The sequence below is a fragment of the Dipodomys ordii genome, unplaced genomic scaffold, assembly GCF_000151885.1.
Source record: "Dipodomys ordii isolate 6190 unplaced genomic scaffold, Dord_2.0 Scaffold15, whole genome shotgun sequence".
Lineage (NCBI taxonomy): Eukaryota > Metazoa > Chordata > Mammalia > Rodentia > Heteromyidae > Dipodomys > Dipodomys ordii.
The window spans coordinates 12,481,440-12,494,290 of NW_012267231.1; the positions used below are offsets into that span (position 1 = coordinate 12,481,440).

The 12,851-nt window shown below is 45.7% G+C and overlaps 1 protein-coding gene across 1 annotated transcript in view; it reads left to right on the forward strand.

The window, feature by feature from the left end:
- Positions 1-1,404, forward strand: part of Herc2 (HECT and RLD domain containing E3 ubiquitin protein ligase 2) — a 139,734-nt gene extending 138,330 nt beyond the window's left edge. The window contains exon 88 of the mRNA XM_013011908.1: positions 636-1,404. Within this exon, the coding sequence (XP_012867362.1) occupies positions 636-908 (273 nt within the window). The 3' untranslated portion in view covers positions 909-1,404. The remainder of the gene's footprint in view (positions 1-635) is intronic.
- The last annotated feature ends 11,447 nt before the right edge of the window (positions 1,405-12,851 follow it).

Consider the following 12,851-nt stretch of genomic DNA (forward strand, 5'->3'; position numbering starts at 1 on the left):
ATGAGGCCTAGGAGAGGATTTTGATTGGTTTTGTAACTTCCTGGTCCAGTGGTGAGAAACAGTTGCCTTCTGATCAACCTGGATGCCCAGGGAGGCCTCGCCCAGCCTGACCCACACCTCTGGCCAGGGAGAAAAGGATTGGTCTTTCAAGGACATCCTTGAGAATGCATATAGGTTTTCTTAAAAAGTAGTAATTCCTAGATTTCGTCCATAGTTCGTACTGCTTCCTAATCTCTTAATCTGAAGTGACTGAAGGAGGACTGTTGGACTTCCAGAGAGCTTCCCCAAGGTGGGGGAGTGCTGCGTACGAGGCCCTTCCCGCCCCACTGTAGGGCCTGCGACAAGCAAGTGGGGCTGCCATCTGTGTTAGCAAGGGATGCTGGGACCATTCTATTGGAATGCATGAATAGCATTTTGTTATCCCCATAACTAATTACTAATTTTTACTGAAAATCCTAGGAACTAGGTGCTCTTTGTTAATTTTCAAATTGGCTACATTCTGTGCTCTCCGCTACCTTGTTATTCGATTACATGATTTTTTTCTTGTTAGTATCAACTGAACATAATAAAATAGAACTGAAGTTATACCTATTGCGCGACACAGTCTCCCATTATTTAATATTCTCCCTCAACAGGTGCTGGATAAATACAACCCACCCGATCACTTCCTTCCGGAATCATACACTTGCTTCTTTTTGCTGAAGTTGCCCCGGTATTCCTGTAAACAGGTGCTTGAGGAGAAGTTGAAATATGCCATCCATTTCTGCAAATCCATAGACACAGACGACTACGCTCGTATAGCCCTCACGGGCGAGCCGGCTGCTGACGACAGCAGCGATGACTCGGACAATGAGGATGCGGATTCGTTTGCTTCAGATTCGACCCAAGATTATCTGACAGGACACTAAGAGGGTGACGTACCATCATGGAAGCAAGAAGAGGTTGAGCAAGCAGGCAGAGTGCTGCTTTTAGATTGCAGAATGTCTGATGTGTCTGAGAAATCGCAGTCTTTTAAGTGTGTGGGAAGTGGGTGGAGAGACTGACTGCCCACCCAGGATCAGAGTGAGCGGGGTGATGACAGGAAAATCAGCCCAAGCGCATGTAACACGATGTAGCCACATAGACACTTGACGTCCATTTCTGAGATCTGAGAGAATCTTTACCCCTAATGCTGCACTACATATAGGACTCTGTGTTTACTACAGTGTGTAAATGTTATATAAATACTGAACCGCAGCTTCCCCAAAACAAAAGCCTTTTAACGTGTGGGTGCAATCAACTTTTCTTTCCTTTACTTTCTTTTTCTTTTATGTGTTGTGCATCATCTTGATTGTATATTGAAAATACTGTGTACCAATTAAATCATATTATTAATATTTCAACTAATTTTACTCTGAATTTGTTTATTAAAAAGCTTTTTGAACATTAAATGATCAGTATTACTTGAATGCATCCAGAGATTATTTAAACAAAAATAAACAAAAGGCCACTGGGTTACCCCGTCTCCCCAGCTGTACCATTTTAGCATATGCATTATGTAATTTCCTTCATTTCCTTCAAGGCCTTTCTGTGAACAGTATCGTAACTTCTATCATGGAAAGTACACTACATATGTTTGTGTCATGTATATGCTGAAATTTTAATTCCCTATAAATAAAACATCTGTCACAAAACTGTAGGTTGAGCTTTCTTAACCAGTTACACTAGCACACATGAATCTGCTACAACCAAAAAGTAAATCTGTCTTTGATGCATCGATGGTTAAGCAATTCTAGTCTCAGGCTTTTGGTTATAAAAACTAAAGTGCGGGGCACTGGTGGCTCACACATATAATTCTAGCTACAAAGGAGGCTGAGATCTGAGGATCATGGCTCAAAGCCAGCCCGGCAGGAAAGTCAGTGAGACTCCCATCTCAAATAAACCACTCAGAAAAAGCTGGAAGTGGAGCTGTAGCTCAAGTGGTAGAGTGCTAGCCTTGAGCAAAAGAAGCTCAGGAACAGCACTCAAGTCCCAGGACTTGCAAATAAAAACAACAAAACACTAAATTGACCATGGCATGATCATGAGGAGGATGGAGCAGCTATAGTCAAGACCCAAGTTGCCTATAGGACTTAAGGCTCCCCTCCTCTGGCTTTCTATGAGCCTCATCCATCTCCACAGTTAGGGTTCCTGTCCCCATGGCCGGGTCAGGGTATCTTGTCCAGATGACCTTATGTACAGCAAGCTCTTGGCCAAAGGAAGGAAACTACAGAGAATAACAGCATAAGAAAGCTGGCTACAGGCTTACTGTACTTGAACATCAGATCAGCAGTGACTGATAGAGACATCTTTTTTTTGTCAGTCATGGGGCTTGGGTGCTGTCCCTGAGCTTTTTCACTCAAAGCTAGCACTCTACCACTTTGAGCTACAGCTCTACTTCCAGATTTTAACTGGGAATAAAGGTCTGCCCCAGCTGGCTTTGAGCCAAAGTCCTCAGATCTCAGCCTCCTGAGTAGCTAGGATTATAGGCATGAGCTACCTGAACCCAGAGAAAGGTTTTTTTGGTTGTTTTTTTTTTAAATTGTTATTATAAAGGTGATGTACAGAGGGGTTAGAATTACATATATCAGATAATGTGTACTTTTTTTTTTTTTGGTCTGTCATGGGGCTTGAACTCTGGGCCTGGGCACTTTCTCTGAGCTCTTCCCCTCAAGGTGAGCACTATACCACTTGAACCACAGCACCACTTCCATTTTCTGGTGTTTAATTGGAAATGAGTCTCACAGCCTTTCCTGCCTGGGCTGGCTTTGAACTAGGATCCTCAGATCTCAGCCTCCTACATAGCTAGGATTACAGGCGTGAGCCACCTGGTGGCTCAGCTACATTTCTTTTTGAACGGTGTCAACTCTTCCCTCCCTTTCTGCCAGTTTTTCCCTCCCAATTCCCCCAGCCAAGATGTGCAGTTCATTTTAACAAAGTGTCTAGTATCACTGCTATATTTGTTCATACTTTGTCCTACCATTTCTATGTTCCCCCTTGACCTCCTTAAAGCAGATAAATTTACATATGAAAGGTACAGAAAACAAAAACAGTGACAACAGAGGAAAACTAACAAAAGGCAAAATAACAACCTCTTGTTTCCATTTCTTGGAGTTAATTTTTATAACATCACTTTATACGATCATGTGCACATAGTTATTGAGCCTTTGTGATCTAATAATATCTTCCTTTTGTCCCACTATGTGAATGTCTAGAGTCCTGTATAATTTATCATGTCCAAGTGTATTTTTTTGGTCTTTTGCCATCCAGTGTGTTTACATGTAGATTTATAGGCACATTCTAGTTACAACCAATGAGGGAAACCATGCAACCTAAGTTTCTTTGGGTCTGGTTTACTTACCTTAATTTTTTCCAAGTCTTTCCATTTCCTTATGAATGGTATATTATTCTGATGAAAGCAAAGAATTTCTTTGTGTATAGGTATCACATTTGTCGAATGAGGGGAATCTGGGTTGATTCCATATGTTGGCTATGGTAATGTTGTGATGAACTTTGGTTGTGCTGGTGGCTTTAGTGCGGCTTTGTTTGTGGTCTACTGGGTAAATGCCCAGGAGTGGGTCATGTGGAAGCTTTGTATTTAGTCTTTTGAGGAACCTCCATACTGCTTTCCATGCCCATCAACAATAAAAATGGCCCTTTTGGCCATCAGCATCTGTTATTGTTAATTTTCTTGATAATGGTCATTCTAACTGGGGTGAGGTAGAGTCTCAATGTTGTTTTGATTTGCATTTCTTTTATGGCCAGAGGTGTTGAACATTGCAATATGAGACCCTTGTCTGATGCATTCTTCAGAGCTCTGAGCCCAAGTGCAAACTCCTCAAGCTGAGACTAGCTTTCCACACCTCACTCCAGACTTGAGATCAGGCTGGTGTGGACAGCTGCTCAGTAGATCGCAGTGATAGAGTGGGTAGAAGGGGTGGGCCCTGATCAGAAGTATCGTTTGATTCTTCGGTTGTGAAAACACTTGGCCTAGCTTTGGCAGGCACATGTCTAGAAGCCACTTTAACAGCTGCAAGGGGCTGTAACCTACCAGAGGGGGTTGTTGGAGCCAGAACACTTGTGCCTAGTCTGGAAATACCACAAGGTGTTCGTTCCCTATATCCATTGATTCACAAACCCTTTCATTTTGAGGAGAGAAGACTGAGGTATGCTATTCCTGTTGGACATGTCAACATGAATTGTAATAATCCCTTTTGAATGGCTCTGAATTCAGCTAGTAGAACAGATGGGCTCCTTGAGGCCCCAGGGCACCCAAGCTTAGCAATTCCTTGAAATCTCACTTCATTTACCAAACAGTTCTCACCTCCAGCTCTAATACAACTGGGGCTAGAGCACTTGGTCCACAAAGCTTAACCCACCCCAGCTCCCAGGCGGCGGCGCACGAGTATGAGATTCCTTGGAGCTTAACTCTGCCCTGTGGCCTGGGGTCTTGTGATCCTTTCCAGTTTTCCTTCTTGCTAAAGCTCCTTTGTTTTGGTATTAACATAAGCTTAGTCTTTCTTTTTCCTTTTTCTTTTTCTTTGTGTGTGTGTGTGTATGTGTGTGTGTGTGTGTGTGTGTTAGTGGTGTTAAAGGAGTAGACTTCATAGCAATGATCTTGCTAAGGTGATTTTCTGGTCACTACAATGCAAACACAGACTGAGAACAGGGCAGTAAAAAAGGATAAATCTTTTGTATATGCTGGGGTTTGAGCTCATGGTCTGGATGCTATTCTTGAACTTCTTTTGTTCAAAGTGAGTTCTCTACCATTTGAACCATGCGCCACTTCCAGTTTTTTCTGAGTAGTTTATTGGACATAGGAGTCTCTCAGACTTTCCTGCCAGAGCTGACTTTGGACTGAGATCCTCAGATCCCAGCTTCCTGAGTAGCTAGGATTACAGGCGTGAGCCACGAGTGCCCAGCTCCTTTTTCCCTTTCTCTCCCTTCCTCTGTACCCCTTTTCTTTCTTTCTTTACATTCTTTTTTCTTTTCTGTGGTCTAGGGGTTTGAATTCAGGACCTCGTACTTCACTAGGTAGGTACTCTACAACTAGAGCCACATCCCTACTATTTCGTGCTTTCATTTTTTAAAGGAATCTGGTGTTTTAGCCAGGTCTCGACTTACATAGCCTTCCTATTTATGTCTCCTATGTAGCTGAAAGTATGGACTTCCACACTCGGCTTCCTTATTGAGATGAAGTCCCACTAACTTTTTGACTGGTCTAGCCCAGAACCAAAATCCTCCCCATCTCCAACTCCTAGCAGTGGAGATTACAGCAGTTCAGCCAGCTGCAAGCACTTCAGACTGAAAAGAAAAGAAAAAAAAAAGCAGGTCCTCCTCTAATATACTCTTGACATCCCTGAATTATGTCATTACACTTAGAATGGCACCGTTGGCCTCCAGTTCTTACTGTCAGCTATCAGGAGGGAAAATCCCACCTGGACTTGGTTTTAGCCACCAAGATTGATTGACACAATGCTGACAGAAAGCCAAAGACTTTCAATGGAGTGATTTGCCCAAGAGGTGTGGGTACCTGGTCTAGGAGTCGTGCGGTGCTCAATAGGGAATTCATCACACACACATAGCTGCTCCCAGAAGTGCTAGCCCTTCAGTTTAGGGTATGAACATCTGGCTGACTGAGTCAGTTCTGCATAGCAAAGGCCACTCCTTAACTATTTCTAGAGCTGGTAGAGGGACTGTCCCTACTTCAAATGTGTGTTTGCAGCAGGGTGCTGGTGGCTCATGCCTGTAATCCTAGCTACTTGAAATCTGAGCGTCATGGTTGGAGCCAGCCAAAGCAAGAAAGTCTGTGAGACTCATCCCTCATAGAGGTGTGGCTCCAAGTGGTAGAGCACTATCTTTGAGCAGAAAAGCTCAGGGACAGCACCCAAGCCCTGAGTTCAAGCTCCACAACTGACCTCAAAAAAAAAAAGAATGTGTTTGCTCATTGCACAAACAACACCTACCTGTTAGGTGTAGGGAGCCCCGTGCTCATCACTGATGATGTTTTCAACCCTCCATTTGACAGATCAGCCTGCACAGGAAGGCTGCCCTCTGCTGTGTGCCATCCCTGAGGGCAGTACAACTAGAACCTTCTGTGTACTCAGGAGGTCTCCACATTCCTGCTGCTTTCTGTCCTGTTACAGTGATCTTCAAGGTGTGGTGTGTGTGTGTGTGTGTGTGTGTGTGCGCGCGCGTGTGTGTATGAGCGTATATGTATGAGATAACACTCCACAATATAACCTTGGCCAATTGCCTTGGGCTGGAAACAAGAAAATAAAACGAACAGTGTGTGGTCGCGTTTCTTGGCTACAGTGGAGAGCTCTTAGTCTACATTTTCCCAGTTCTTGTTAGCAGAGAAAAATCTGTCCATCTTTGGCCACTTCCCATGATGTAGAACTTGACCTTGGTATTACCTGCCTGGGAAGAGTCTGGCCTGTTAATAAAGTTGATTTTTTTTCTGCCTCAAGGATTCTTAGTTCTCCAGCAGCCAGCCCTTGGTACGGGGATTCCAGCCTCCCTCTCTCATTTGAATACATTCTTGGACTGGGGAAGAGGGGCTGTCAGGAGGGGGCGGGGCTGTCTGCGGTGAGGCATGTGGGTGTGGCCAGCAGAGTGGGTGGGGACTGAGAATAACAGGCTGCCCCACCCTTCAGGGCTGCAAGTACTGGCTTGAGCTCTTATCTCCAAGACTCACCATTCACCATTCATTGGACATTAGACTTCACTCTGAGAGCAAGATCAACAAGTGTTCAGGTAAAAGGCAAGTGCTTTGCTAGCTGGGAGAGGAGAGGAGCCAGCTTTCTGGGGTGCAGGCAGGGGTTTAAACAAGCCTGTATTGATTCAGTCATTGCTTTTCTTGGGAAGGAGGGCAATTTTTTGAGACAGGGTCTCACTGTGGAGCCCAGTTGGAGGTGCACTTTTTGCCTCACGCTTGGCCTGGGATTACAGGTCAGCATCACCATGTCCAGCTAAATGGTTGTTTTGTTTTGTTTTTGTGCCTGTTTTGGGTCTTGAATTCAAGGCTCAGGCTCTGACCTTCAGCTATTTCGCTCAAGGCTGGTACTCTACCTATTGAGCCATACCTCCACTTCTGGCTTTTTGGTGGTACATTGGAGATAAGAGTTTCATGAACTTTCCTAACCTGGCTGGTTTTGAACCTTGATATTCAGATCTCAGCCTTCTGAGCAGCTAAGACTAAAAGCATGAGCAGGCTTGAATGCTTTTTTGTTTTGTTTTGCTTTGCTTTTGTGTGTGTGTTGTTGTTGTTGTTGTTGAAACAAGTTCTCCTAAGGAAAAAAGTGCAAATCCTGTAAGGTGGAGTAATTAGTGTGTGCCCACAGTTCTAGCTACCATACTTGGTGTTTCTGATTTCTTTTTTCTTTTCTATTCCCTTCCTTCCTTCCTTCCTTCCTACTTTCCTTCCTTCCTTCCTTTTTCTTTCTTTCTTCTTTTTTATGAGTCATGGGGCTTGAACTCAGTGCCTGGGTGCTGTCCCTGAGCTCTTTTGCTCAAGGCTAGTGCTCCATCACTTTGAGCCAGAGCACTACTTCTGGTTTTCTGGTGATTCATTGGAGACTTCCCTGTCCAGATTGGCTTTGAACCACAATCCTCAAATCCCAGCCTCCTGAGTAGCTAGGATTACAGGTGTAAGCCACCAGCTCCCACCAGTGTTTCTGATTTCAATGGGGAGTCTGTAGCATGTAACTAGCTCTGTTCCAGGGCCCAGGCTTACCAGAAGGCTGCATCTCAGGACTAAGAATAATAAGGCCAGGATTGGGGTGTGGTATGGTGATTGAAAGTGTGGAGGCAGTAAAAGTTTCACTTGAACTCCAGCATGACATGGGCCTGGTAGTCAGGCATTTCTTTGGAATATACTAGAATAGAAAACATTAATTCCCTCAAAGCTGTTTATTCTTTTCGTTTCCTTTTCCCTTCTGGTTACATACAGCAAAATAAATGGGCTTTCATGTAGCCTTCTCTCCTCAAGGACATGCATGTTAAAGCACAAGGGGCTGAGTGTGTGAATATGTTGTGTTTATATAGGCTTAGGGTAGGGCCAGGGGCTCAGGCCCTCGGCATCTACCATTTGAGCCACAGCTCCACTTCTGGCTTCTTGGTAGTTAATTGGAGATAGTGTTGTTGTTGTTTCTGATAGTGGGGCTTGAACTCAGAGCCTGGGTGCTGTCTTTGCACTCTTGCTCAAGGCTAGTGCTCTACCAGTTTGAGCCACAGCTCCACTTCTGGTTTTCTGGTGGTTCATTGGAGATACAGTCTCATGGGACTTTCCTGCTTGGCTTTGAACTGCAATCCTCAGATCTCAGCCTCCTAAGTGGCTAGGATTACAGGAGTAAGCCATCCGTGCCTGGCTGTAGATATTAATTAATTGTAGAAATTAATCAATTGGACAAGCACCCTTGCTCCCCAGGGACTCGGAGTCCCACGACCTTGCCAACCTCCCTCTGGCTTTTCCACTTTCCCAGGAGGTGCTTCACACACAGTAATCAAGGTGACAGTACTGTGGGGCGTTGAGGCTGTTAGTGATTGTGAATGTTTGCTGATTACCTAAAACATCAAGAATCACTTATTTATTCTCTGAGGTTTATTTGCTGGGGTGCCTGACCTGGGCTGGGAGCAGGACCTACCAGCAGTATCTAGGGGTGCGTAGTCATATTAACGCTCACTAAAGAAGAATCAATCTAAAATCAGATGGGGAGATCTGCATAGTCTTTTGAAACAACTGTGCGACAACTGCTTGAATTTCTAAACTGAGTTTATGATTGGTGTTCATATTGGGTATAAATTGGGGGTGGGGTTAAATTTGGAGCACAAGATCCTAAGGTTTTCTTACCCTGGTCAGAAGCAAATTCCTAGCTGGGTGCTGGTGGCTCACACCTGCAATCGTAGCTACTCAAGAGGCTGAGATCTGAGGATCACAGTTCAGAGTTAGCCTGGGCAGGAAAGTCCATGAGACTCTTCTCTCCAATTAACCACCAGAAAACTGGAGGTGGGGCCTGTGGCTCAAGTAGTAGAGCACTGACCTTGCATGAAAAAGCCCAGGGACAGTTCAAGCTCCAGGGATAGCATGCACACACACACACACACACACACACACACACACACACACACACACACACACACAGTCCAATGCTGGGCTTGCTTTTTGAGGAAGCTATGACCTTCCCACTCCCTGGGGTTATTAGGACAGGGGGATAATTGGGAAGTGGAAGGTGCTCACTGCTACTGAAGATGAACAGCCATTCCACCCAGGACGCGTGGGCTTTTGCTTCTATGCTGGTGTGGCAGGTGGCAGGAAAAGGTTTAAAGCTGGAAGCTTAATCTAGTCATGTATGCATTCTGGAAAGAACCCTGTGAGCTGGATCACCTCCAGGAAGCCCCCACCAAGTCCCTTCTGCTGAGTGGTGGTTAGGGGAGGGGGTAAAGCACCCTGCAGGTGAGGAGCAGTCCGGGGTGATTCAGTTGGTTATAGATGCAGCTTGGATGGGTGTTGGGATTAGTCTTGAGCATCAGGACTCTGGGGACATTGGAGCATCTAGGACAAAAATGTGGGTGGAGAGAAAAATTTGGGATTCCTTAACTGTCATTCGTGGATCTCAATCCGGATTGATTGACAGGGGAGGGGAGCTCCCGAGCACACCTGGAGCTAGGACACGGTGCATGCGCGAAGGCAGGCCTGGAGCTGGGCGGCTGGAAGCCTGGGAGGGAGTGGACCCTCCTCCAGCGTGTGGGCTAGGGTCCTAGCCAGTCTGAGGGAGGAGGCCCAGGTCCACACCCCACACCCCCCGGGAGGCCGCGGGCTCCCCAGCAAAGTCTGCTCAGCACTGCGACCTCCCGGGGCAGCAGGGCAGGGTCAACGCCCGCCGGCTGCGCAGTTCCCAGGCTCGGAGCAGGCTCTTTAATCAAGATTACGTTTGGTTGAATGATCTAAAAGCCTTTAATCAAGTCTATGCATGCTGCAAAAACCATCAGAAGGAATGCACAGTCAGACCCACAACCTGATCCTGGCCTGAGTGAGGCAGTGGGAGGCCGGGTGTCCCCGGGCGCAAAGCACCAAGTCCAGCCGGACACGTCCATCTCTGCCCAGAGGGAGCTGCGGGAGGCAGAGACCAACCGGCCTGGTGCAATCTGCCGGCCTCCTGGCAACAGCGACAGACCACGCCCCTTGGACAGACCATGCTATTACCAGGCCACGCCCCCGCATACCACCGCAAGGCAGGCCACGCCCCACGATCTGGCCACTCCCCTAACGCAAGCCCTCGATCAACAGGCCCCGCCCTTGAGAACAAGCTCCACCCCCAGCCACAGGCCACGCCCTGGGATCTGGCCACGCCCCCTCAGACTGGCCAAGGCTCCACCATCAGGCCAAGTCCCTGAAGACAGGCTCCACCCCCTAGGGCAGGCCACGCCCACGAGAACAAGCCGCTCCCCTGCCTACAGGTCCTGCACCCCAACAGGTTCCCCGGATGTGCAGTAAGACACAAGCACAGCCCTGCAGGTGTTGCCATTTCATATTATAATTGTAAGCAAAGAACAATTACCATGGTAAATTATCAGCATAAACTTCACAGGTTTTTTTCATTATCCAATTTAATGCAATTTAACGCAGTTTAAATGCAGATAGTAGCATTTAGCTCACATTGGAACCAGGTCTAGACATTATTTCGTTCTTTTCAGATAATGGAAGCATTTGCGTATTTCTAACTTGGTCTTTTTTTTTCACTTTTTGATACAAGTACCTTTTACAAACACTGTCTGCTTTTGGCTTGCTAATTATAACCCATTGTTTTCAGGGTAAGCAACCAAATCTGGGAAATATCAGTAATAAGGGGGATGTATATGCTTTCTTGGTCACGAGCTTTTGTTTACACCATCATCTTCTTGTTTTTGAGATAAGTTCTGGCTCCATTCAGCAGATTGGCCTCCTAGCTATCAGGGTCCTGCCTGTTGTAGCTTAACATCATGTTAGCAAATAGACAAACTAACATAGAAAGAGAAAACGCTTATTTTCTTTCATTCACTCATTCATTCATTCACTTATTGTGCCTGTACTAGGGCTTTGACCTAAGGGCCTTGGACTTTTGCCCGTTTTTCTTTTCACTCAAAGCCTAGTGCTTCATCCCTTGATGCATAGCTCCACTTGTGACTGTTCACTGGATGATTGGACTCTCCTGCCTAATCTGGTTTTGAACAACAATCCTCAGATCTCGACCTCCTGAGTAGCTAGGATGACAGGCATGCACTTCTTGCAACTAGCAAAAGGCTTATTTTAGCATCAATTTTAGAGATCCATATTCTGTTGACTTTGAGTCTGTGGTGGTACATCATGGCAAGATTGCATCATGAAGCAAAACCACTTTCCACATTGCCAGGAAAGGAAAGACAGAGAAAATACAGCTTTAGGACTCCGCTCTGCCCTTTAAGGGCACCCCTCCCACCAATGACCTAAAGACCTCCCACTGGGCCTCACTTCCTAAAGCTACCACTTCCCAATGGTACCACAGTCTGGGGACCATGGGACCATTTGGGGACGTTGGAGATCCAAACTATTGCACCAATGACCCTTGACACAGGGTACACCTCTTGCCAAACATCCATCCATGTTGGATCTGCAGGAATCAAGTTTCATGGGCTTTGTGAGTGTTGCATGTGAATGAAGCTGTCAGGAGTGTGGACATGTGTAGTACTAATTCCAGATAGAGCACACCCATGCTCAACACTCTCAGACACACTCAACCCAAGTGCACAGTGATCCTTGTGGTTCTTGCAAGCTATAGCAAAGCCAAAGGTCAATGCTAGGCCTGTGGCTGGTAGGGAAATGAAAAAAAAAACAAATAATGAAATAGTAAACTTTGCTATGTAATCAGAAATGTAGGGCATACTCATCTTAAAAGCACAGTAAAATTTACACATCTTTTAATTGGTATTTTTTTCACTATAACTTGTTTACTCGATACAAAAATGTTCAAAATGGCTAGGTGTTGGTGGCTCACACCTGTAATCCTAGCTACTCTTAGGACTGAGATTTGAAGATGACAGTTTGAACCAGCCCAGGCAGGAAAGACTATGACACTCTTAGCTCCAATTAACTACTAAAAAAGGCAGTAGTGGCACTGAGGCTCAAGTGATAGAGCTCTAGCCTTGAGCAAAAAAAGCCTAAAAGGCCAGGTGCTAGCCAAGTGCTAGTACCAGCACACAAACAAACAAAAAAAAGATATAAACATGCCCAGGACAAAGACAATGGGAAAAGCTCATAGTTATTTTTATTTCCTTAGTTTTCTTTACTTTTTTTTTGGTCAGTATGGGGCTTGAACTCTGGGCCTGGGTGCTGTCCCTCAGCTCTTCAGCTCAAGTCGAGTGCTCTACCACTCAAACCACAGCACCACTTCTGGCTTTTTCTGTTTATGTGGCATTGAGGAATCGAACGCAGGGCCCCATGCATACAAGGCAAGCGCTCTACCACTGAGCCACCTTCTTTACTTTTTTATTTTCTTTATGTTTTTGTGTGTTGATTGGTTGGTTGGTATCTATATTAGGGCTTGTTCTCAAGGCCTGGGCACTATCCCTTAGCTTTTCTGCTCAAGGCTGGTGTTCTATCACTTGAGCCACAGCTCCCCTTCTGGATTTTTGATAGCTTATTGGAGATAAGCGTCTCATGGACTTTCCTGCCTATACTGCCTTTGAATCACAATCCTATATCTCAGCCTTCTAGGATTACAAGTGTGAACCACTGGTGCCCAGCCCACAGTTTACTTTTCATTAACAATGAGTGGTTTCTTTCTGGTTGATCCTAGAGAGGAACTCAGGATCAGGAC